The sequence below is a fragment of the Trachypithecus francoisi genome, unplaced genomic scaffold (genome assembly GCF_009764315.1).
Source record: "Trachypithecus francoisi isolate TF-2019V2 unplaced genomic scaffold, Tfra_2.0 Lachesis_group15, whole genome shotgun sequence".
NCBI lineage: Eukaryota > Metazoa > Chordata > Mammalia > Primates > Cercopithecidae > Trachypithecus > Trachypithecus francoisi.
In genome coordinates this window covers 60,508,654-60,534,055 of record NW_022681460.1, presented here as the reverse complement: position 1 = coordinate 60,534,055, position 25,402 = coordinate 60,508,654, and the positions used below count along the sequence as shown (strand labels likewise).

General features: G+C 41.4%; 1 protein-coding gene across 2 annotated transcripts in view; it reads right to left on the bottom strand.

The window, feature by feature from the left end:
* The window catches only part of CNKSR3 (CNKSR family member 3), a 101,896-nt gene that overhangs the window by 17,033 nt on the left and 59,461 nt on the right, over positions 1-25,402 (bottom strand). For both annotated transcript variants that reach the window (XM_033234986.1, XM_033234987.1), the window contains exons 2-7: positions 24,543-24,706; positions 16,507-16,709; positions 15,423-15,510; positions 7,707-7,748; positions 4,747-4,866; positions 2,397-2,456 (exon numbers count right to left, since the gene is read on the bottom strand). In XM_033234986.1, the coding sequence (XP_033090877.1) occupies positions 2,397-2,456; positions 4,747-4,866; positions 7,707-7,748; positions 15,423-15,510; positions 16,507-16,709; positions 24,543-24,706 (677 nt within the window). The remainder of the gene's footprint in view (positions 1-2,396; positions 2,457-4,746; positions 4,867-7,706; positions 7,749-15,422; positions 15,511-16,506; positions 16,710-24,542; positions 24,707-25,402) is intronic.

The following is a 25,402-nucleotide window of genomic DNA, read 5'->3' as shown; positions in this document are numbered from 1 at the left end:
CAGGAGATAGAGACCACCCTGGCTAACACTGTGAAATCCCATCTCTACTAAAAAATACAGAAAATTAGTGGGGCGTGGTGGTGGGCGCCTGTAGTCCCAGCTACTTGGGAGGCTGAGGCAGGAGAATGGCGTGAACCCAGGAGGCGGAGCTTGCAGTGAGCAGAGATTGTGCCACTGCACTCCAGCCTGGGGGACAGAGCGAGACTCCATCTCAAAAAAAAAAAAAAAAGAATAAAATATCCAGATTGAGTCAGGGAGAAGTGGGCTCTCACCTAACTTCCCACACTTGTTTAGAAGACTTAGACTTACTTAGCCTAGTGTCTAGCACATTCCAGGTCCTCAATAAATGCGAACTGAATGACTAAAGGAATGAGTGACATTTTCAAGTGGATTACCAGATGGAAGAAGACAAGTTTTCTTTTTTGATCTCTAACAAGATGGTAGCCACCACTCCCTGAGATGACTTCCATACAGTCTTACATGGGAACACCAGGGCCGACCCTGAGTCTGTCAGCCAGTGTTACAATTCTGGTAGGAATTCAGAGAATATATCATTAACGACATACGACATTTCATTTAATTCAAAAGCAGCTTTGTTTAGTCTGTCATTGAACTCTTTTCTTTTTTTTATTTTTTATTTTTTTTGAAATGGAGTCTTGCTCTGTCGCCCAGGTTGGACTCTGCAGTGGCTGGATCTCGGCTCACTGCAACCTCCCAGGTTCAAGCAATTCTCCTGCCTCAGCCTCTCAAGTAGCTGGGATTACAGACGCGCACCCCCACGCCTGGCTAATATTTTGTATTTTTAGAAGAGATGGGGTTTCATCGTGTTAGTCCTGATGGTCTTGATCTCCTGACCTTGTGATCCGCCCACCTCAGCCTCCCAAAGTGCTGGGATTACAGGCGTGAGCCACTGCGCCGGGCCCGAATTCTTTTCTTTAAAAAGGGGGGTGGTGCAAGAGGAAGGAAATACTATGCCTTCCAGTAGTAATTCTGTAGTGCTCCAGATCCAAGATGGCAATTGCTTCAAAACCCAATAGAGTTGGAAAACACACTGGTCTGGTTAAGATAGACAATGCAATCATCAAATTGCTAGACTGCAAAACTTCAACTCTAAAAACTGAAATGACATTCACCATTTTTCTCATCTATACAGACATGACTGTGTTCTTATCACGGCTAAGCTGCAATGCACTGAGTCTCAACCAAGAATGAAGGAAGAATCGTGTGTTGCATCTTGTGTCTTTTCTTCAGCACCATCCCCAGCCTAAAAGTAGAGCTTCCTGTGCTGTTAGTATCTAGGAGGTGACACGGTATAAAAACTCCTAGTGACTCTCAAGGCTTCCTCGCTGTAGCTCAACAGAGAACCCTGAAAGATACTACCATTTCCTACCCATTTATCTACCAGAACCATGCAATGCATTTATAATTCATTGACTGCCTTAAGCAGTATCATTTTCTCAGTACAAAAATCAAGTGCTTATCACAGACACTCAAAGATCATGCCATTTTTCTTTATCGAAAGATCTAGCAGCTGAAGCTCAAAATTAGACACATATTTCTACCAAACAGATTAGAAAAGCAGCTACTAAAATTTCCCCTAATTTTAGGAATTATCTCCTCCTGTCTTAGCTGATTAAATAGGTTAATTCCCCCAAATCCATGGTTCTTTTACACAGACCCAGGGAAGCTATTCAAACATTTTTAGTTTCATATCAATGTCTTTCAAAAGCAAGCCATATTGTAGGCTGCAAGAAGAAAGCATTCAACTAGCTCTACTTCTCACAAATTCAAATGCTTGAGGGGCTAAAGACAACCCTACACATAGCAGAATTTCCAGAAGGAAGTACACAGTGTACACAAGTCTCTCACAGTAGAAACAGACCTGCTTTTCCTATTCAAAGGGTGGGGAGAGAGGACTAAATTTCAGTATCATGCCAAATATTATGAAACACAACTATAAAAATATGTTATGTTGTAAAAAAAATCCTGAAATAGCTGCTTTGGAGACATAAAAATTCCATTAAATCAAAAAATATATATTTTATACACATGGCTACCAATCCCAGTTCTTATAAGAGTGATTCTCAAAAACAAAAAGATCATTGCTTTTGTATTTATGGCTTAACACTTCCAGGGTGCAAAAGCAGTAATTAACACAAGGGTAGCGTAAAAACTGGGCAAGGTGTATGAACAAGAGCAATAAAGGACTATTTAAATAATAAATTGACAACAGCCGGTGACAAGCAGTACTCTGTCAACAGAAATAAACAAAGCAGGTACCCATGCTCTCATAATAATCAAACACCATACACGCATTTAAATTCAAAGTATAGAGACTGTGGATCAAATTTGTTTCAACACACAACAGCTTTTACACTTAATGAATATACACTTACATTTTCTGTGGTTCCAGTAATCACATGTAACCCATCGTAGGTTGATTTGATGTACATGCCCTGGAGTGAGTCACAAACAGATTAACTCATTACTCCAACATTTACAGACATCGCCCCAAGCGAGACTTAAACTTATAAAACATTAACAACAGTCCCTTCAGAACAATACTCATTTTTCAGCCTCCTGAAACATCAAGAAATAAGATCCAAAGGGTGGTGAAGGGGTGCTAAGCAAACTGAAATACTGGTGAAAGCAGTAAAACGTGTGATCTCTTTGATACTATAACCTGTGTACCAGGCACACAGAATTTTGCCACAACTCCGAGGATGTGGGCGCTTTCTTAGACCTACAGAATGAGTGAATGAGGGAGGCACTTCAAACAAGAACGGTTCTATTATGTTGACGATGAGACGGGGTCTTGCTATGTTGCCTAGACTGGAGTGTAGCGATGCCAACACAGCTCACTGTAACCTTGAACTCCTGGGCTCAAGTGATCCTCTCACCTCAGCCTCCCCAAGTAGCCAGGACTATACATGTGTGCCACCACACCCAGCTAATTCTTTTATTTTTTTAATAGAGAAAGGACCTCGCTATGTTACCCGGGCTGGTTTCAAACTCCTGGGCTCAAGGGATCCTCCCACCTCGGCCTCCCAAAGTGCTGGGATTATAGGTGTAAGCCACCACACCCAGCCAAAGAACAGTTCTTTCTTGACCATTTCTTGGTCTAGGGACACAATATATTCGTTTAAATTTGGTAACCGAAATAACCTCAGAGTGACTATTAAAACTACTAATAATCAGACAAAGATATATGAACAAAGATTATTAAATAACAAAGCATAGGTAGCAAATTAGTAACAGACACCCTTCCTTTTAAGGGAAATGTAAAGATGAATGAATATTCTCTCTTCTAAGAGGCCTGAGAGGCAAAGTCAGAGGCCATGCCTCACTGAGTGATACACCGAATGTATCATTGAGGAATTATTTCTGCAGTTGTACTCACCACATGTAAATGTTGTTTAATTAAACTGTTACAAGACGGGAAAAGAGAGCAAAAAGTAGAACGGGCAAAAAGTAGTTGCTCACCCTGGTATCTATGCTGTAATAATGTGGACCCTCCTCAGAAATTACGCTGCACCCAGCCTGCTCATTAACCTACACCAATTTATGATGAGAGTCCCATCAAACACCAACGCCTTCAGGTTCTCCCCATTCCTCTCCTATCCTGTTACTTTCACTCACAGATTATATCAGCTTCACCCCTACACATGGTACTGCCCCTCCCAGGGCACTGCTTGTATAACTCTACCATCTGAAATGACAACTCCATTTCTGCCTGCTCAGGGCATTTATCTGCTTAAATATTTGACTATAAACCTACCTCCAGGAAGTCCTCCCTGTTTAAACTTAATCTGTTATAATCCATCATTTGCCTTGAAGTCAAGCAGTACCAATATGCAAAGTTCTGCTCACTAAGAATGCGGGCCTAAAACAGTCAGTTGATTTTTGTTTTTTTCTGTCTAAGAGCAGAGACTACCTTAATAGCTCCCAACAGCTACCTATACATTAGGTACTTCTCCCCCTCCACCTTCTCCTCCTCCTCCTTCTCATCATCATCATCAATACCAGCAACAGTAGCTGCAGCCACATTAATGCACACGTACTATGTGCTTGGGGCCTGGCACTTGGCATTCACAATCTAATATAATACTTTCAACAACCCTATGAGGAAACTGACACGTAAAGAGGTTAAGTCCCTAAAGAGCCAGGATTTAAACCCAGCTCTCTCTGACTCAAAGCCTCTAAGCTAACTAATGGGCTTCACAGCTTCTTCACGAAAATTTCAGCAAATTAATCCCACAGGATGCACGCTAGGTACTAGGAACTACCTGTATGTAGTCCCACAGCCTGTTGTGATATAGCTCATATATTACTTATGAAACATTTCTAAACCCTTCTTAAGAATCACTGCCTTCAACCAGTCTCTTCTCACATTCATCTAAGTGCTAATAGAGACTTTCAGAGCAGATGTTGTTTTTGTAGCCAGAGACCATATTTCCTTTGTGTAAATGTTTTATATTTCCTTGCATTGCTAAGTCCTAAAAATAAAGTGTTATCTTCAAAATATGAGTATACAGTTTTTAAATTGTATTTATTTTTATACTTTGAAGATAGAAAACATATCAACAGGATTCAAGATAGCACATTCCTAACTACATAACGGAAGGCGGTCTAACTTAATTCTACTTTTCAGCAATTATAGTGAAAGCAATAAGGAATTTTTTTTAAAAATTTAGTCAATGATGATATATGTTATCTGAAAATAAAACAAGTGTTATTAGAACGTACCAGGCCTTCCCCAGGTTTAATGTTTGGTAAGTGAACTTCCTCCAGACATGCACACTGGCTCATCACAGGATCTGTGGTAGATCGAATTGTTTTGTCACAGATGCCATTTAAAACCTTGACCTAGAATTGGAGAAGCAAATAGTCAGGAAAGTTCGATCGTTAACCAAGTTTATCTCAAGGTGATTTTTAGAGAAATGCATTTCACCTATAATCTTTAGTTCTGGTCGGCAATCATTCTGATAATTCTGCTCAGTGAATGCATGGCATTTAGACTTCATGTTTACCATCCGTGGGAACAGTGTCACTGTCTCAGCTTTGTTTAGAAAGGACAGCTTTTATATTCACTCCTTTATGACCACTGAAGAGCACAGGCCAGGCAGAAATCCCCTTTCAGCAATGAAGTGGAATTATCTCTCCCCGGCCACCTACCTGACTTCAAGGATTGCTCACAGTCTCTGAACACCAAATATTGACAAGGTAAAAAAAAAAAAAAAAAAAAAAAAATTGCTTTGGGCCTAAACCATTTTTTAATGGACTTTACTTTTTTAAGTTGTTTTAGGTTTATAAAAAAAATTGAGCAAAAAGTCCATTGAGTTCCTATATATCCCCTCCACCACCACCCTCCATTCCCAGCTTCCTCTATTACTAACATCTTGTACTAGTGCAGTGCATTTGTTACAAATGATGAACTAGGCTGGGCACAGTGGCTCATGACTGTAATCCCAGCACTTTGGGAGGCCAAGGTGGGTGGATCACCTGAAGTCAGCAGTTCAAGACCAGCCTGACCAATATGGCAAAACCCCATCTCTACTAAAAATAGAAAAATTAGATGGGCATGGTGGCGGGTGCCCGTAACCCCAGCTACTCAGGAGGCTGAGGCTGCAGAATTGCTTGAACCTCGGAGGCAGAGGCTGAGGCTGCAGTGAGCCAAGTCACAGCACTCTACTTCAGCTTGGGGGACAGAGCGAGACTCTGTCTCCAAACAAACAAACAAACAAAAAATGATGAACTAATATTCAGACATTAACTAAAATCTTTAATTTATATTAGGGTTCACTTTTTGTGGTGTACATGCTACAAGTTCTGACAAATGCCTAATGTCATGTATCCATCATTATAGTCTCATACAGGATAGTTTCAATGTCCTAAATATCCCCTGTGCGCAACCTAAGTATCCACCACCCCATCCCTCACCATGAACCCCTGGCAAACATAGATCTTTTTACTCTCTCTGTGGTTTTGATTTTCGAGAATGCCAAAGAGTCAGAATTATGCAGCATGTAGCCTTTTCAGACTGCCTTATTTCAATTAATATGCTTGTAAGTTTCCTCCATATATTTTCAGGACTTAATAGCCTATTTCTTTTTTATTGCTGAATAATATTCTATTTTATAGATGTACAACAGTTTATCCATTTACTTATTGAGAGACATTAAGGTTGCTTCCAATTTTTTTGGCAATTTTGAGTAAACCTGCTATAAACATCCTGTGCGCATTTTCTTGATGTAAATTTTCAACTCCTTTGGGTAAATATCTAGGAGCACAACTGTTGGATCATATGGTAAGAATATGTTTCATTTTGTAAGAAACTTCCAAATTGTCCTCCAAACTGCCTGCACCATTTTGCATTTCTACTAGCCGTTAATGAGCATTCCTGTTGCTCCACATCCTCAGCAGCGTTTGGTGTTGTCAGTGTTTTATAGTTTAGCCTATATAACAGGTGTATAGTGGTATCTCGTTGTTTTAATTTGCAATTCCCTAATTACAAATGACATTGAACATCTTTTCATAGGCTTATTTGCCATGTGTATGTAAGTACCTGTTCAGATCTTTTGCCTCCTTTATAATTGGATTGTTTGTCTTCTTATTCTTGTTTTAAGAGTTCTTTGTATATTTTGGATACAAGTTCTTTATCTGATAGGTGTTTTGAAAGCATTTTCTCCCAGTCTGTGGCTTGTGTTTTCATTTTCTTACCAGTGCGTTTCACATAGCAGTTTTTAATTTTAATGAAGTCCACGTTATCAATTTTTCTTTCATGAATTATGCTTTTGGTATTCTATCTGAAAACTCATTGCAAAACTGACTGGCAGTCACCTACATTTTCTCCTATGTTATCTTTTAGATGGTTTATAGTTTTGCATTTTACATTTAGGTCTATCATCTTTTTAGTGATCACTCACAGTCTTTGAATGCCAAACACCGACAAGGTAAAACTAAAGAGACAATGAGAGGATCCCTATTAAGTGGTCTCCTTGTAGAAGTCACAGTGGTTACGTGTGGTATTTCCCCAATCAGACTCATCTAACATTTCAAAACTAAACAACCAAAGAAATCAGGAAATTCCAAAGAGTGATTTTTCTTTCCAAGGGGGAGAATCCAAGAAGTGATACTTTTTACATTCCTCCAATTTGTTTGGCCTCCCTATTTATGGAAAATATATTTATAGCAGTTTCATTGCTAAATTCCTCAACATCAGTAGGAGGAAGGTCTTATCAAAAGAGCACAGGCTGGCTTATGTCAAAAGGAGGAAGTGATGATGAATAGTTACAAAATGCTCCTTAAACAGTTACAGCACATCCCCCCTCCATCATAAGGTTTTTGCCAAGAATTTTTTTCTTAAATCAAAAGGGTCCTAAAGTGAAATTGGCACATCAGTTCAATCATGATTAGCAGGCTACCTAGCAATGTACGTATAACTGTATCCTGATAAAATGTTCAGAAAAAGTAATAATAAAACAGAGACTCAATGTAGCTAATTTAAGCACAGGAATTTTCACAGTAGTTAGTCTTGTTAAGTAACTTTTATGCTTTCCCTTCCACTTAAATTTAAAAACTCATGTCCCAAAAGCCAATATTTCAAAGTATCTCCTGAAGTAATTAGCCACGGTGCATTTACTTAATGTGATTCCCACTGCCTTTGGAAAAGGAATTTTACAGTAACTTTTAGAACGCATACTTACCACAGTTAAAACTTTATCCTCCATTTCTGCTACAAAGCAATCCTAAAGAAGGGGATGGAGAAAATGAACACTAAGTACAAGAGTTAAACACGTTCAGAACTATTGGCTTAGCTCTCTAGATATTTTCTGCAGCTCAAGGTGGTCCCTGACATAGCCCTCAGCCTGTACAGTCCTGCGGGACTGGGATGGGAAAGGGAGGGTAGAGTGGGAACAGAGATGACGTTCTCACCTTCTGAAGGTCCCGCTCTCCCCTGACCCAAGGAGTTCTCATTCAAGGAACCCATGTGGCCAATTACTTAATTTGAAAACTTACAAAAATCATTGAACTGAAATCCACCTACTCTCCGGACTGTCCAGAGAGTAGTAAGTCAGAAATCCAAGAAATCAAGAAACCTGACGATGGCTCCCAGCGTGCCCCAGGAACAGATAGCAGTGGGCCGACAAGCTGGCAGTCTTTAGCTCTGGACCTGCCTACAAGAATAGCTTTCAAATAAGGGCTTGAGTAAACTCAGCCACGAACGTTTATTTTAAGCACCACTGAGATTAAATCAGATATTTCAGTCCTTGATAGATGAAAAGAGTTCAACAAAACATTCATTAACACACTGCCAAAAAAGTGGTCTTGAGGTATGCTATTGATGACACGAAATAAAGGGCTGGAATGCAAAGCATTATTTATTCAGCTTAAGAACAAAAGGCTTGGAACACTGTATGAACTGGGTTAGCTGATTAGAGGAACCACCATTGTCCTGTCTCAAAGCTGCCAGAGTGAAATTGCCAATGTGAAACTTTCACAGTTAACCTTCTAGAACTCATCTGTAGCAAAGGATTTCAACCTATACTGCAGAATGCATGCAGAAAAAAAAAAAGTCAATACAACTAGATTCTATAGAGTTTATTCAGCACTATTAACTATAATCCCAAGCTAGGATAATCTTAAAGATAATGCTAATTCTTTTATATACATGAAAAAATGTTAATCAACTGTGTTGGAATTGTCAGGCGAAGATTTTTCACTTCAATCAAAAAGTCATTTTTAGGTTAGTTTTTACTACTTCTGAAGGAGGAAGATGGCTACCAGTTTCTACTCTATATGATTTAATAATCAGACTTTTATTGTCTTCTTAAATTTGTTTAAACTTTTTTCTACTAGATAAAAACGTAGGAAACAATGATAAGGACTGCTCCTAAAATTTATACTGACTCTCAGGAAAAGAGCAGCCCAGGGAGAAAAGACCTTAAAAAAAAATTTAGAAATGTATTTTTACATGTGTCAAGTTGATATTAACTTAAACTACAGGAACAACCTCTGTAAATAGGAATAATTATAGCTAAAATGTGCTTTTCCAATTCTATCTTATAGATAAAACTAAACTGTCAACTACCATTATGGCTCATCCCCCATTAATACTGTCTGATAGATTTGTTAAATAAATTTCAACCTTAGAAACACAGTATACATATGTGATTGTGTGCTAGAAATAAAACTAATACTTTGTCTTTGTGTCTATCATCTTTCATCACAAATTTCTTTCTTTTTTTTTTTTCTAGACAAGGTCTCACTCTGTCACCCAAGCGGGAATGCAGTGGTGCAATCTCAGCTCACTGGCAGCCTTGACCTCCCGGGCTCAACTGATCCTCCTTCCTCAGCCTCTCAAGCAACTGGGACCACAGGTGCATGCCACCATGCCTGGCTAATTTTTGTATTCTTTGTAGAGATGGGGTTTCGCCATGTTGCCCAGGCTGATCTTGAATTCCTAGACTCAAGCCATCCACCCGCCTCGGCCTCCCAAAATGCTAGGATTACAGGTGTGGGTCACCATCCCCGGCCCACAAATCTCTAAATTAATACAAGCACTGTCACTTCGGGGAGACCATCACCTAGAGGCAGAGAGCAACTCTCAACATACCAGAGCTCAAGAACAAGGCAGACTTGTGACCGCATGGTTCCTACAACTTGATTCCTTGAGGGATCCAAGAGGTCAGCAAGAATATCGGCTCCCTGCGGTGGTGACTGCAGTGGTGATGGAGCCAGCAGCACGAGGAGCTTCCCGCCTCCCAAATTGCTCCAGCTGACGTGCGAAAGGGCTCCCTCTCACCTCCCGCCACCGAGAACATGGTTCCCACACCCATTCCTGCCGAGAGGAAGCAGCTGCAGGCATGACTTCACATTGTTTTCTGGCATGAAGGCAATGGAATGGAAAAATGAGTGCTGAAACCAAGTCACCCCCTCAGAGACTGGACAGTGAGCTGAGCTTCTCACAGCCCTGGGTCACCTGGCAGCAGAGGCCCAGCCTGGGCGGCTCTCAGCACCCCCCTGCCTCTCCTCCTATTCTGCCTTCTCAGGAACTGAGCAGCCTTGTGCAGCAGGTTCAACTTCTCTGAGCCTTAGTTTCCTTCTTTCTAAAATGGGGTGATAACAAAGCCTACCTCTGAGATCTGCTGAGAATTCAGTGTGATGATGACACACATCAAGTGTGGATGCACACCTGCTAAGAATTCGGTGTGATGACACACATCAAGCGTGGATATACACCTGAGATGCAGCCAGCACTCAGTGGTCTTTTCCTCTTCTGCTTCCATGGCTTGCTTTCTTTTTGTGTATGTGACACAGGGTCTCGCTTTGTCACCCAGGCCTCAGTGCAATGGCATGAACATGGCTCACTGCAGCCTCCACTTCCAAAGCTCAAGCAATCCTCCCACCTCAGCCTCCCAAGTAGCTGGGACTACAGGCACACACCACCATGCTTGCCTAGCTTTTTAATTTTTTTTTTTTAATATAGCGGTCTCACTATATTGCTCAGGCAGGTCTCAAGCAATCCTCCCGACTTGGCCTCCCAAAGTGCTGGGATTAAAGGCATGAGACATTCAGCCTGGTAGGCTTGCTTTCTTTCCATTCAGTTTTCTCAGGGACAAATATTGCTCATTTTCCTAATTCTTTTTTATTGTTGTTGTTAAGATAGTATCTTGTTATGTTGCCCAGGTTGGTTTCAAACTCCTGGGCTCAAGAGATCCTCCCATCTCAGCCTCTAGTAGCTGGGCCTCCAGGCGTGCACAACCACACCCGGCCTCATTCTCTATTTCTTTCCAGACTGAAACTCAGCACCTGCCAATGCCATTGTGTCTCTCTTGCCATCCCTATTTCAGTTTTCGTGGCTTCACAACATGAGGAGACTACAATGGAAATACAGATCTCAATCCCTTCCCACCTTGGGGTCCTTCATCTCAAATTATAGCCTCAACACTGAATGGGAAGATATATCCTTGTACTTGGTATAGGATGACAGCTAAAAAAATGTTAAGAAATGAAGAAACTTCTTAAAAGAAATGTACGGTTTCCTTGCAGGAGAAAAGAAGCAGCAATATGTATCCTTCAAATTAGAGGACTCATAAATTATGATTGGAAGAAAGGATGCAGAGATGGATGGAAGGAAAAGGATGTCACCACAATAAGAAGAAGGGGGGACGGCAAGATGTACAAGAGAGACGGGACAAGCAAATTTCTCTTCACAGGGACACCAAGAATAAAGGCTCAGGCAGAACATGTTCTTTGTCTGGAAAGAAATACAACTTTTATTTCTCCAATTCCCCAGTTAAAAGGAGTAAATGGCAAAGACAGATGTCTTCCCAGTCAACAGATCTTCTGTCAAGCAGCTGCAAGAAAATGTGAAGTCCCCTGGCACGTTCAGTCTCATTATTACCACCACAATGCACCTGGGGTAAGCCACACTCAAATCATTCATCGAGTTTGTGATTTCTAATTCATGTGTATCTGAACACACATGTGCGCAAACATCACCATTTGCCAAAGCACCTATGTTCTTTTTTTGTTTTGTTTTGTTTGAGACGGAATTTCATTCTTTCGCCCAGGCTGGAGTGAAGTGGAACGATCTTAGCTGACTGCAACCTCCACCTCCCAGGTTCAAGTGATTCTCCTGCCTTAGCCTCCCAAGTAGCTGGGACATATAGGTGCCTGCCACCACGCCCAGCTAATTTTTGTATTTTTAGTACAGATGGGTTTTCGCCATGTTGGCCAGGCTAGTCTCGAACTCCTGACCTCAGGTGATCTACCCGCCCCAGCCTCCCAAAGTTCTGGGATTACAGACGTGAGCCACCACGCCCGGCTATGCTCTTCAGTTACTACAGAACAAGCGCTTGTCAACAGCACTTGTTAAGAAACATATTTTTCAATCTAAGTTCAGAAAATGATATCCTGATACATATTTACATATCAGTCTTACTCCTTCAAAACTGTTCAAATTTAAAATAAAAAAATACGAGAGGATGAAGGCAATATATTTGTCCAGTTCTTCTCCTCAAACTGTCAAATTTGATTTCAGAAAACAAGTACAAGGCAAGATTTTTATATTTCCTCCCACAGTCTACTCCTTCTGAAGCAGGCACTGTGCTTTTCACATGTTGTATCTCGATCTCCTGACCTCGTGATCCGCCCGCCTCGGCCTCCCAAAGTGCTGGGATTACAGGCATGAACCACTGCGCCCGGTCCACATGTTATATCTCATTTAATCTTCATAACAATCTTTTGGAGTAGGTATTATTTTAAGTATTTTATATTATTTATCTGTATCTAATTTTACATAAATGTGGTCATATACAAGATTTTTGTAAATAAAAAACTTTTGTTCTCTTTTTTGGCTTGACTCCTACATTCCCTCCCTATCTCTCCCCCTGCCAGAGTAAATACAACTTTTCTTCCAAACTGTCCACTGTATTTACATATTAACTTATATACAAGTTTGTATAGGATGTATGTTTTATATATACACACACAAACACACACACACATGCATTGTAGGTATTTATGGTAACCATTTATCTTCATACCACACTTACTTTTTTGCCTTTTTTTTTTTTTTTTTTTTTTTTTACTCAACATTAACTTGTAGAAATCCCACCAAATTATCTGGTAAGGTAAATATTTGTATTCTCATTTTGCAAATGAGAAAATTGAGGTTCAAAACTTATAAGTGACTTGTCCAAGACCCCAGGGCTAATTAATGTGTAGAGGTAGGATTTGAACCGATAGCTGTCTCTCTGTGAAGAACACGCTCTTAACCACTAGACTAACCTCCCTCGGTGAGCACCACGGGAAAAAGAGAAACAGAAAATGAATGCAGAGACAAAACTAATACCTCTTGTGTCCCTTGAGTTCTGATAAAAGTCATTCTCAGCGGCCTAACTTTCCAAAGCGTTATTTCATTCATACAACACACATTTAAAAAATCACCATTCATCACGTCCCAGGCATTCTTAAGCCCCAATAAGCTGGGCAGGCACAATGTGGATGCTCACAGGTACCCTTCTGATGTGACCAGATCAGGACGTGTACCTCCTATGGGGAGTTTTTTTTTTTTTTTTTTTGTAATCATCAGTTCCTAACGATCGACCCCACTCTACAATTACCAGGAAAAGTAGCACTTGAGATGATGCATAAGCCCATTCCATCAGACAAGCACAGACTTCTCCTGGCTGAATTACTCAAGCGTCACCTTCTCAAGGAGGTGATTCCAGGCACATATCTCAAACTGTATCCTCACTCCTTCCTGTGCACCTTCCCTCCCTAGCATTGCTTTACCATTATATAACCACATATATTCATATATAAAAGTCTGCTTATCCATTCATTTTCTCTCTCCCAGAGACTGTAAGATCTAGAAGGTCAGGGATTTTTTATCTGTTTATTCACTCTGGTATCCCAGGGCAGCAGACACAGAATAAGTGCTAAATAAAAATGTATTGAAAGAAGTGTCCAAATACCTAGAAAGCCAACATCACCTTGCTTAGACAGAAGTTCATCCTGTGAAACAAACATGACCCCCTCTGCCTTCACTTTCATCCCTTTCTCTCCTCTCCCTACACTGCAGTGGGGACGGCCTCAATCAGCCACACAGTCAAGGACTCTTCACAATAAAACACAAATGTACCAACAAGCAAAACTTTCCCATTTGCTAATCACAATATTTAACTCTTCCATTTAATTGATTGCTAGTAAACTCAGTTAAAAATCAAAACAGGGCAAGGTGCAGTGGCTTATGCCTCTCAGCGCTTTGGGAGGTTGAGACAGGAGAACTACTTGAGGCCAGGAATTTGAGACCAGCCTGGGCAACACGGCAAGACCCTGTTTCTACAAAAAATTTAAAAACAAGCTGGGCATGGTGGCATGCACCTGTAGTCCCAGCTATCCAGGAGGCTAAGGTGGAAGGATTGCTTGAGCCAGGAGGCTGAGGCTATGGTGAACCATGATTACACCCCTGCACTTCAACCCAAGCAACAGAGTAAGACCCTGTCTCTCAAAAATAAAAAAAACATCAAAATATGAGCAAAATATTATGGGAAGAGGGCTGCAAGGGAGAAAAAGGACACTCAAGGTAGGTATCAGGGAAATGCCTTCAACCACAAATGCCATGCCTTCATGGCTGTATGACTAAAGCATCACAACTGGTATCAGACTCTTTTTTGTCAAAATTACTTTATGCATCATAAAAAAGAGCAAAAACTCAGAAGCTACTTTAGTTGCTCTGAGCACCTTTCTAAGATCACGACCTCAAAAATCCATGTGCCTTGAGAACACTGGCTGCTCAGGACTAGAGCAAACAACTGCCATGTGCAGAGACAAAGTTCACAATTCACATTCCAGAAACAACCAGAAAACACATGGCTTTTCAGAACTGCATCTCTGTAATGGCACGGTCAGGACAGAAGGGAGGATGTTCTTTGCTTTGCCAAATCAGCAGTAGAAACAAATGTGGAAACACAGAATTTTAGAACCAAGTGGGACATGAAAAAACAAGCAGCTCTTCCTTATATTTCATAGCCTCAATTCATTTCAAAAATATTTGACAAGCATCTCCTGCATGCCAACTAACAGGACAGAAGGCAGTCCTAAGAGCTGATGGTACAAGAAGAATTTTTTTTTTAACGTTAAGATCACAGAAGCTCAATCAGTTACAGACTGACTAATATAAAACTTCCTGAGACTTTACTAAGATACCTAGGTCTGGGCAATCAGCCATGAATGAAACTGACATGTGTCACTTGCAATTCAGAACATCAGTCAGTGTGTGGACCTTCATGATTTTTACCTCTCTGCCTTGGGGGCAAGCAACATGATATACCAGTGATTCTGTCAACCTATGTCCTATACATCTTGAAATGAGGAAAGTCAGAGCTAACTATCCCCTGCCCCTGACCCATTTGGATGTAAATAACCAAGGAATAAACTGCCAAGGTTTGAGGTTTGGGGGGGTGTTTGTTACTGCACCACAACCTAGCCCATCCTGACTGGTAAATCCAAAAACAAGAGGCCAAAATGAAAAGAAAATTAAGAAGCAGATACAGTAAAGTACTCAGAACAAAGACTATATATTATCATGCAACTTAGTTACTCCAAAAATTTCATTTAAAAAATTAAGTGTTCTAACATTTTAGGGGAAGTACAGGGATTATTAGTTTGACTATTTTAAAACACACAAAAAGGTAATCTTTAATTCAAAGGCCACTGGTCAGTCTTCACAGAAACCATCTTTACAATGGATCTAATTTAAAGCCTTTCATCTCTCCCCAATTCTGACGGGAAAAAAACTGAGGTGGGGAGAGGAGAGTGGTACTTCACACCTGCATGAAAATCCTTTCAAGAAGAGGAAGAGTGGGAAAAAAAAAAAAAAAATTAGAAAGCGAAAATGACATACTACTGACCTTCTGGACTGTAGTGGTCAGGTCCAAACAAAGCTGGATAATTTTGTTCTTCGTGACTGAGAAGTCAGTGATCCCTGTAAACGGAGCCCTGGAAGGTAACAACAATCCTCTTAAAAAGGGGTAGGGATACACTGGGATCCCACTGTATGTTGGTAAGTATAGCTAACCCCATGGGCTACTCTAAATTCTTTTCTGTTTTGTTTTGTTTTGTTTTGTTTGAGACTGTTGCCCAGGCTAGAGTGCAGTGGAATAATCTTGGCTCACTGCAACGTTCGCCTTCTGGGTTCAAGCAACTCTCCCGCCTCAGCCTCCCGAGTAGCTGAGATTACAGGCATGCGCTACCACGCCTGGCTAAGTTTTGTATTAAATTACTTTTTATTTAACTGGTTTCTCTCAAGTAACACATAAAATAGGGATCTGAATAGAAAGAGAGAAGGACTAGATAAAAAAAAATCAAAAATGACAGTTAACATCCCTTCTGAAGTCAACTAACAGCTTTCATACCAATCAAATCCTCAACCATTAATATTTAATCTCAGTAAAACACAACCTTTCGCACACTTTCACTCTTCTCTAAGCTGAGGTTAATTTGTTCCTGCTATTAACTGTTTAAGTAACTGGCAAAGGAATCCTAAAATGTACCACTGATCGAGGACTCCTTAAGAGTCGGTAAAAGGCTGGGCGCGGTGGCTCACGCCTGCAATACCAGCACTTTGGGAGGCCGATACGGGCAGATCATGAGGTCAGGGGATCGAGACCATCCCGGTTAACACGGTGAAACTCCACCTCTACTAAAAATATAAAAAAATTAGCCGGGCGTGGTGGCGGATGCCTGTAGTCCCAGCTACTCGGGAGGCTGAGGCAGGAGAATGGCGGGAACCCGGGAGGCGGAGCTTGCAGTGAGCCGAGATCGCGCCACTGCACTCCAGCCTGGGCGACAGCGGGAGACTCCCTCTCAAAAAAAAAAGAGCCGGCAAAAATGATACGGAAAGAACAATGGTTCCTTTTCCTAAGACAAAGTACAGCTACCATGCCGCTTGGACTCTACTCTTGCAGGGCAGTAAAAGGCACATCTCCAACTTACCGGTCCAGCCAGGCCAGCAGGGCCTTGGCGGCGCCAATGAGCTCCACCACCGAGGTCAGGAACTCATTGGGGGCCTTGCGGGAGGTGTTTCCATCGTAAGCGGGACTTTTCCGCCGGCTACTTATGTAATTCTGTAAATTGTGGGAGGATGCTCTCAGTTTCAGAACCAAGTTCTTCATATTATCAGTTTCGAGGCCATAATTCTGTGGAAAATAAAATCAAAGGGAAAAAATCCAAACAATTAACAATATTTGGGGAGCGCGGTGGCTCACGCCTGTAATCCCAGCACTTTGGGAGGCTGAGGTGGGTGGATCACGAGGTCAGGAGATGGAGACCATCCTGGCTAATACGATGAAACCCCGTCTCTACTGAAAATACAAAAAATCAGCCGGACGTGGTGGTGGGCGCCTGTAGTCCCAGCTACTCGGGAGGCTGAGGCAGGAGAATAGCATGAACCAGTGAGCCAAGATTGTGCCAATGCTCTCCAGCTGGGCAACACAGCCAGACTCTGTCTCACAATAAAAACAAACAAATAAAAACAAAAAATAATATTCAAACTCTCTGATAACGCAAAAGCCCAGTTAGTCACTTGAAAAACTCTTACAACAACCACAAAACCCTGTGTGATCTATCCCCAGCCCACTTCACTCATCCCAGCCATACCAGCCTTCTCTTCGCTCCTTCCACAGCCACTCGGGCCTCAGGGACTTTGTTCTTGATAGTTCTTCTTCCCCAAATGCTCCTCCTACAAATCTTGTCGTGGACAGCTCATTCTTTTTTCATTTTTATTTTATTGTTTGAGATGGAGTCTCACTGTGTCACCCAGGCTGGAGTGCAGTGGCGCCATCTCAGCTCACTGCAACTTCTTCCTCCCGGGTTTATGGGTTCAAGAGATTCTCCTGCCTCAGCCTCCTGAATAGCTGGGATTACAGGCGCAACACCACACTGGGCTAATTTTTGTATTTTTAGTAGAGACGGGATTTCACCGTGTTGCCCAGGCTAGTCTTGAACTTGTGAGCTCAGGCAATCTGCCGGCCTCAGCCTCCCAAAGTACTGGGGTCACAGGCGTGAGCCACCGAGCCCAGCCAACAGCTCATTGCTATCACTCAGGTGCTGGCCCAAATGTCCCCTCCCCTGCAAGGCTTCCCTGATCACTTACTTAATCTAGAACAAGGTTTCTCAGCCTCAGTCCTACTGACATTTGGGGCCAGATAATGCTTGTGGGGCAGGGGGTCCCCATGTATTACAGGATGTTTATCAGCATCCCTGCTCTCTACCCATCAGATGGCAGTAGCGCCTCCTCCCCCGGTGTAACAACCAAAAATGTCTCCCAACATCGCCCTGTGTCCCCTGGTGGCAGAATCGCCCCTACGATTCACTCTCTAGCCCATCACCCACTTCTGCCCCATCTGAAGCACCGAGTTTGCGGCCTTCTTCTTCCACTGGGATGTGAGGACTACAGAAGCAGGGCTCTGTGAGTATGCCCGCTACGGTATTTCCAGCACAGCGGACAATCATATAGTCATGGAATGCATGGATTTCCACTAGGCAAGACACTCACACACACACACAAAAAAAACAAAAAACAAAAAACAAAAAAACACAGCAGCACTAATTAAACACGAATTCACTAAGCATGATCTCCTGAGCTTGAAGATGTGGCTCCTGTCTGTACTCCCAGCTACTCAAGAGGTAGGAGGATCGCTTGAGCCCAGGAGGTTGAGGCTGCAGTGAGCTATGATCGTGCCACTGTACTCCAGCCTGGGTGACAGAGAGAGACCCTGTCTCAATCAATCATAAAATTAATTTCTTGCTCTTGTGCTTCTAACCTGTGTTCTTTTTGAACAATGTTCAGCTTACGTGGGTGCTTCAAAAAAATCAGTTTCATGAGCTAATACTGTCCTAGATTCCCTTTCAGAGAAAAGAGCCAATCCTGGGAAACAACACGTAAGTCTGCAACATTAGAGGTGGGGGTACAAATTTCTGTATTTAGTTGCCTCTGTATGTCCTAAATTGTTTTATCATTTTTTTAAAAAACATAACGATATTTCTTGAGATAGATTATGCCGTCTCAATAGCATCCCAAGGCAAGAATCTGGTACCATTTAAAAAGTGAGACTAACAGAATACTTAACATTCTTGAATACTTTACGCCAGGAACTGGACTCAGTGTTTGACGTGTATTATCTCAGGAAAACAGCCCAAGAAGGTAGAAATGTTTTTATCTCTAATTTACCACTAAGGAAACTGAGGCATGAAAACAGTAAATAAATTCTCCAAAGTTACAAAGCTAATCAGCGGTAGTGCTGGGCTTCTGACCAAGGCAATCTGCATCTAGGGCACAAGCTTTTGATTACTCTCTCTGCTGTGTATGTCACCTTCCACACAACCTGCCCAAAAAAGGGCCACGGGATAAGACAGATGACAAGATGGACATTAGACAAGGATAAGGAAAACTGTCCAGTGATCCTGGATCCAGCACAAGCTGAATAGCTATTCTGCTTCTCAAAATTCTACACATCCACTCTGAAGTGGAGAAACTTTACTTTATTTATTTATTTATTTTGAGACGGAGTTTCACTCTGTCACCAGGCTGGAGTGCAGTGGCATGATCTCGACTCACTGCAACCTCTGACTCCCTGGTTCAAGCCATTCACCTGCCTCAGCCTCCCAAGTAGCTGGGATTACAGGCAAGTGCCACCATGCTCAGTTAATCTTTGAATATTTTAGTAGAGACGGGGTTTCACCATGTTGGCCAGGATGGTCTCCATCTCCTGACCTTATAATTCGCCTGCCGCAGCCTTCCAAAGTGCTGGGATTACAGGCATGAACCACTGCACCCGGCTGTGGAGAAAATTCTTTCAGCTGGTTTTGGCCATGTGGGCCAGAGAGAGGCAAGTCACGTGTCAAAATCAAGATACATAAAAGCATATACTCGGAAGTATGTAAGAAACTTTTTTTTTTTTTTGCAAGATGAACAATGGTAAGTTAAAAACAACAATAAAAGGCTTTGACTTTAACAAAACAATTCTGATTTTAAATAGATTTTACTTGAAGTTTAAATTTATGTTACCTCCTAGTAAAATAAAAAATAATATTTAAAAAATTAGAAATTTTGAAAGAAGCAAAAATTAGCTGAAAATTTTCTCTTCCAAGCTTTTGAAAAACACTGAATTTCAAAATATAAATGAATATTCTATATTGGCAGTATTTTTCTATATAAATGTGATATTCATTTTTTATGTTATTTTCTAGAGACTAAAATATAATCTTGTCCTCCAATAGAGAGACAAAAATAAGATGGATCTGCATCATAGCTTTTTAAATTCAAAGAATCAAAGACTCACTTGAATGGATAAAGAGGCCACAAGACAGAGCTTGTTTTGAAGGACTTGTAACTATGATGAAAGAGAAAGACCCCCTCATTCAGTCAGTTACTCAGCCTGCCAACTTACATGAAGCGTCTCGAACTAAAAGCAGGAAAGTCAGTTTTCAATAACCAATGTCACCATAAATTACTTGGAACTTTTATGACCATATACATAATGTTTACTTGTTGAACTCAAAGAGGATTAAGTGCATTTTATTGTTGCAAGAAACTTTAAACCTCAATCTTCTAAAAACGTACCACTTTTAATACTGAACTAAAGGGGTAGAGTGGCTTCTTGTGACTGTTCTCATCATTGTCCACTCAGTTTGCTCTTTTTTCTTCCCCAAAACAAATAATGGACCTAGAAAGATGAATAAATATAGCTAGAATAGAATTTTTAAAAGAAGGAAGGAGGAAAAGAGGAAAGGAAAGTTCCTTCCCTTCGACCCCATTCCACAGTAAAGAGAGAACAAGAAACTGATTATATTAGCTCAAAAGAACCTCTACTGTAGAAGCATAATCAGGAAAGGATTATTGACTTAAGTGCCCCACAAAGAAAGACCAAAAATAAATAATTTCTCAGACCAGATAAATTATTTTCACCAGTCTTTTCCCCAAAACCTGTCTCCTTCAGAAACTGCTTCGAGATAAGGCATCAAAAAGATACAGATTAAGATACAAAGTGAGTTTCTGAAAATCTATTCACATACTAAAACCCTTCCACTGAGATCTCAGTTCCTAGGGTTCACCCCATCAGGGATCCTTTCCTGATCTGGCTAGAGAAATCATACACTAAATGGGAGAAAAGGAAAGCAAAAAGAGTCTTAAAATTATACACATTTAGCTAAGGAAAAACCTTATACAACTTCTTCTCTACCATCTTCTCCATTCCTATTAGCTCTATTTGTGATCTAACACGTGTGATTAAGGTGTGCCAGAGACACAAAATCAAAGTCATCTTATTGACTTGGGTCAATTAAGAGATAGCCTAAGAAATATAGTTCACAGTCTTCCTAAGGCATTTTTAAATAAGCTCATAAGCAAGATCAAGTTAAATATAATTTGCCAGCAAAAATTCCTGTTCCTGCATTTCTTCTCATAAAAAAGATAACATGTTTAAATGATTTGCCATGGGTAAACAATAAGCAACGAATAATCTCACAGGTATACCAGTGTGCAAATGCACTCTAGGCCCATAGATTCATTACAGGTACTTCATTTAACCCCAGGTCTAGGTAGCATCACTTAACACATGTATCAGTTCCAACTGTTCACTTCTCAACCTCCTTCAACCTTCAAAACACAGCTGCCCATGCCTTGGTGTTCAGTAAACTGGGCCTCACTGACTTGGCAAAGAACATAGGTTACAGTCATACTTACCCCCCCCTTTTTTTTTTTTTTTTGAGATGGAGTCTCGCTGTGTCACCCAGACTGGAGTACAGTGGTGTGATCTCAGCAACCTCCACCTCCTGGGTTCACACCATCACACCATTCTCCTGCCTCGGCCTCCCAAGTAGCTGGGACTACAGGTGCCTGCCACCATGCCCAGCTAATTTTCTGCATTTTTAGTAGAGACAGGGTTTCACACTGTGTTAGCCAGGATGGTCTCGATCTCCTGACCTTGTGATCCACCCGCCTCGGCCTCCCAAAGTGCTGGGATTACAGGCGTGAGCCACCATGCCTGGCCACAGTCACACTTACCCTCATTGGTTATGCTTACTGGTTATTCTCAATCACACCCTCTCAACCAGTACTGGCCAACAGAACTCTATGCAAAGATGAAAATGTTCTTTTTCTGTGCTGTCCAATATCATAGCCACTAGCCACATGGAGCTTCTGAGCACTTGGAATGTTGCTAGTACAACCGAGGAACTGAATTTTATTTTATTTTAGTTGATTTTCCTTTAGACAGTCACATTGGGTAACAGCTATCCTACTGAAAAGAGCAGCTCTATAATCGGTCTCAGGTACCCTCTACCCAGAGAGAGGAAGAAAAACTGGATACAGATTCTAATTCAATCCTAGAAAGTGGTCCTGGTCTCATCGTACAATACAAATCACTCTCCTAAGCCACGACTGCCAGTCAAAGTCAATATTCACGAAGGGCGGTTTCTCTCATTGCTCTCTATCCACAACCAGCTAATTTGTGAGCCACTGCTCACCAGTTTTGGAATCTTCATTAACAGCTGTTTCCTATTTTAGGTTCCTGTCCATCTATCTGCCCCTCTCTTTGCATTGATACTTTCCAGTGGTTATGTTTCTCCCCTCCCCCTTCCTTACCTTTAATTCTATTCATTTCCTGTCTATCATAAAATCAACATCCACTAAACTAAGTTTACATAGAAACCTCTTTTATAACACCAAGGCCGACTGCATTTACACATCAACTGCCCTGGAGATGGTCTGTTCAAAGCAGCACCAATTTATATATCCAAAGATCTATATGCTACAAATGGATTAAAAAGATAGTATAATTAGTATATGAATTATAATAATATTCAAAAAGGAGATTATATCAAGACTAAAGACATTTTAGTAAAACTCACTAAAATAATCCGCACACTTTTGTGAACCCCTACGTGACCCCCCTGTCCAATGCAGTCACTGGCACAGAGCAGGTCCAGAATGAGTCTGAGGTTAAAGCTTGGTCTGCAAAGGAAATTAGAAGGAAATTGTAGGAGATAAAACACAGCTTTAGGTTCTGGCATTTGTCCAGCTTTGTTCATTTTAGTCTAATGCTCTAAGAGGTAGACAAGAGGAAAAGGCAAAGAGAATGCCCAGGGGCAGCTGTTATGTTTGTCATCCCACCCGACGTACATGATGCATCTCTAGCTGACCCTTCCGCCCTGCCTCTCTTACTTTGGATTTGCAAGTAAATTTACCTGTCCTCCAAGTATTACTGCAAAGTGAAAGAGACAATTTGCAAAACATCAAGCAGAAAAGACGGAAAAGTCATGTTCCCAGAAAGTATAATAAAAGTAAACTCAAACATGTTTGTACAAAAAAAAAAAAATACAGTTTCAGTAATAAACAGGATGCTTAGACGTCTGGGCAGTGCAAAGCACTTACACAATAGTGCACAGCCACATCTAAGGTGAGCGTTACTGTATAGATGGGAAAAACAGACACCACCATTTCCCCGGAGGTCACAGAGGGAGTAGCATGTAGCAGAGCTGGGATTAGAATGCAAATTCCTGCTTCCCAGACCCGTGCTCAGACTACTTGGCTGTAGCGTCTCCCAGGCGGCAGCTCATTTATCAACTACAAATAATTTCCCCATTACTTTCCTAAACAAGAGCAGGGCATCTCAGAGCAGAAGACAAGGCTCTGTCCATTTTAAGAAGAAGAATACACACAATGCAGCAAGTGTTATATAATCAACAGTACGCAGACCAGCGATGGCAAAATCATCAGCAGCACATTCTTTCCCACCATTCTCAGTGATGTAATTGTATATACCCCTGGCTGGGGTTCAGGGCATTACTAACCCAGCCTGAATGCTGTCGAGTTTGTCCAAATCCTGACAGTTAAGTAAACTGCATCTTTAGCCTGGCACCGGGGCAGGCAGACTTGAATCCCACCCACACTAACCAATTTATAAACAAAATGTCTTTACAGGTGTTTTTGGCCCACACCTAACAAAGCTACCCATGTGATTCTAGTGTCAGGACCCAGCAGGATTTTACTCATTCGTGTTAAAGCCAAAATCCATCATCTACAAAATGTAATGAAGACCACGTTTTTTTCCCATTTCATAGGTCATGTCAAGTGCAAATATCAGTTATTTAAACATCACAAATATCTGTGAAACTCAACCGCTTTTTATAGTAACAAAACCAGACATGAAAATCAGAACCTATTTCTCACTTCAATTTAGAAGATGACATTTTCTTTTCTTTTTTGAGACAGGGTCTCACTCTGTCGCCCAGGCTGGAGTGCAGTGGTGCGATCTCTGCTCACGGCAGCCTCCACCTCCCAGGCTCACATGATTTTCTGAATTCAGCCTCCTGAATATCTGGGACTATAGGTGCGTGCTAGCCACACCCGGCTAACTTTTTTGTATTTCTAATAGAGACAGGGTTTTGCTACGTTGCCCAGGCTAGTCTCAAACTTCCGGACTCAAGCAATCCACCCGCCTCGGCCTCCCAGAGTGCTGGGATTATAGGCATGAGCCATTGCGCCTGACCAGAAGGTGACATTTTCATTCAGGACTATTTCCAACGTTTTTTCCTTATAAAAGAAAACTAGACTAACTTAGACTAATACAGAGATTTTCTGAAAAAGACAAACTCTTTCTGTAAAGGAAAAGTTAATAAATATTTTAGGCTTTGGGGGAACCATGTGATTCTGGTACAACTACTCAATTCTCACTGTAGCAAGAAAGCAGCCACAAACACATAAGTGAATGGACATGGCTGTGTTCCAATAAAGCTTTATTTACAAAAATAGATAGTGGGCCAGATTTAACTCAGAGGCCATAGTTTGCCAACCCTTAATGTAGAAAATAATTCATTTTTTCCCCTTCCTATAGTATCTTCGGCTCATGTTTTATTTCAATGGAGCATTAAGAAAACAGTGATATGCTAAAGCACAAACAATAAGAGCTTAAGAGAACAAGGCTCTAAAGAATGTCATCACGGTACAGATCACCTTCTCCTGAACTAACCAGTGCACAGAGAAGGTCCACAGCCTCCAACACAAGCTCCTGGTGTCCGATCCGTGTGACCCCCAGCTCCTCCAGATCCTGATGGGAAATCTGCAGCAGCTGCTCGCCATTGATCTTCTCCCGTTCAAACTTGTGGACATATTGTTGCAGGCAGTCATCCAACCCTGCCGAAAACAACCAGAAGTCCCCATTATTGTCATTCTGTTCCTTTACCCCCACCAAACTGCCCGCATGTCACATCAATCTCAGCAATCACCAATTGTGATGCTACTATCTGATTATCCATGTGAGGCCTATTCCACCTAATGGGCACTTTTGCATGACATCTCAAACAGGTTTTCAAGTGCAGCTTAACATTCTCAAGTGATCCAGCAGACTTTTATGATAGTTACCTTTTCATTCCCTGTAAACTAAAGGAATAAACGTCAAACCTCTGCTGACTTAAAACTCTAATTACCTAGACCAGACATGTTGTCTGTTTGCTAAGCAACCCTTCTTTTGGGACATCATCCCACCCATCCCATGTAATCCCAGGGAGCTTCCACTCAAGACGCCTTGCCACAGTGGGTGGCACATGGCCAGGTCTCCCATAGGGCTCTATACACCAGCCAGTCATAGGTTTAGGGATGGACGTGTGACTCAAGCAGAACCAATCAAAATCTTCCTTGATATTTGATATATGGCCACAAGAACTGAGAAGCTCTTTTTTATTTTCCAGTCAGACGTCAAAAGATAAACCTTGGCAATGCTGGCAGTCATTTTTCTCATCAGTTTTCTGAGAATAAATCCATTTGAGAAAGAGAGAGAGAAAATGCCCCAATAATATCCTATATACCCCTGGATATAACTTTGCTTAATAA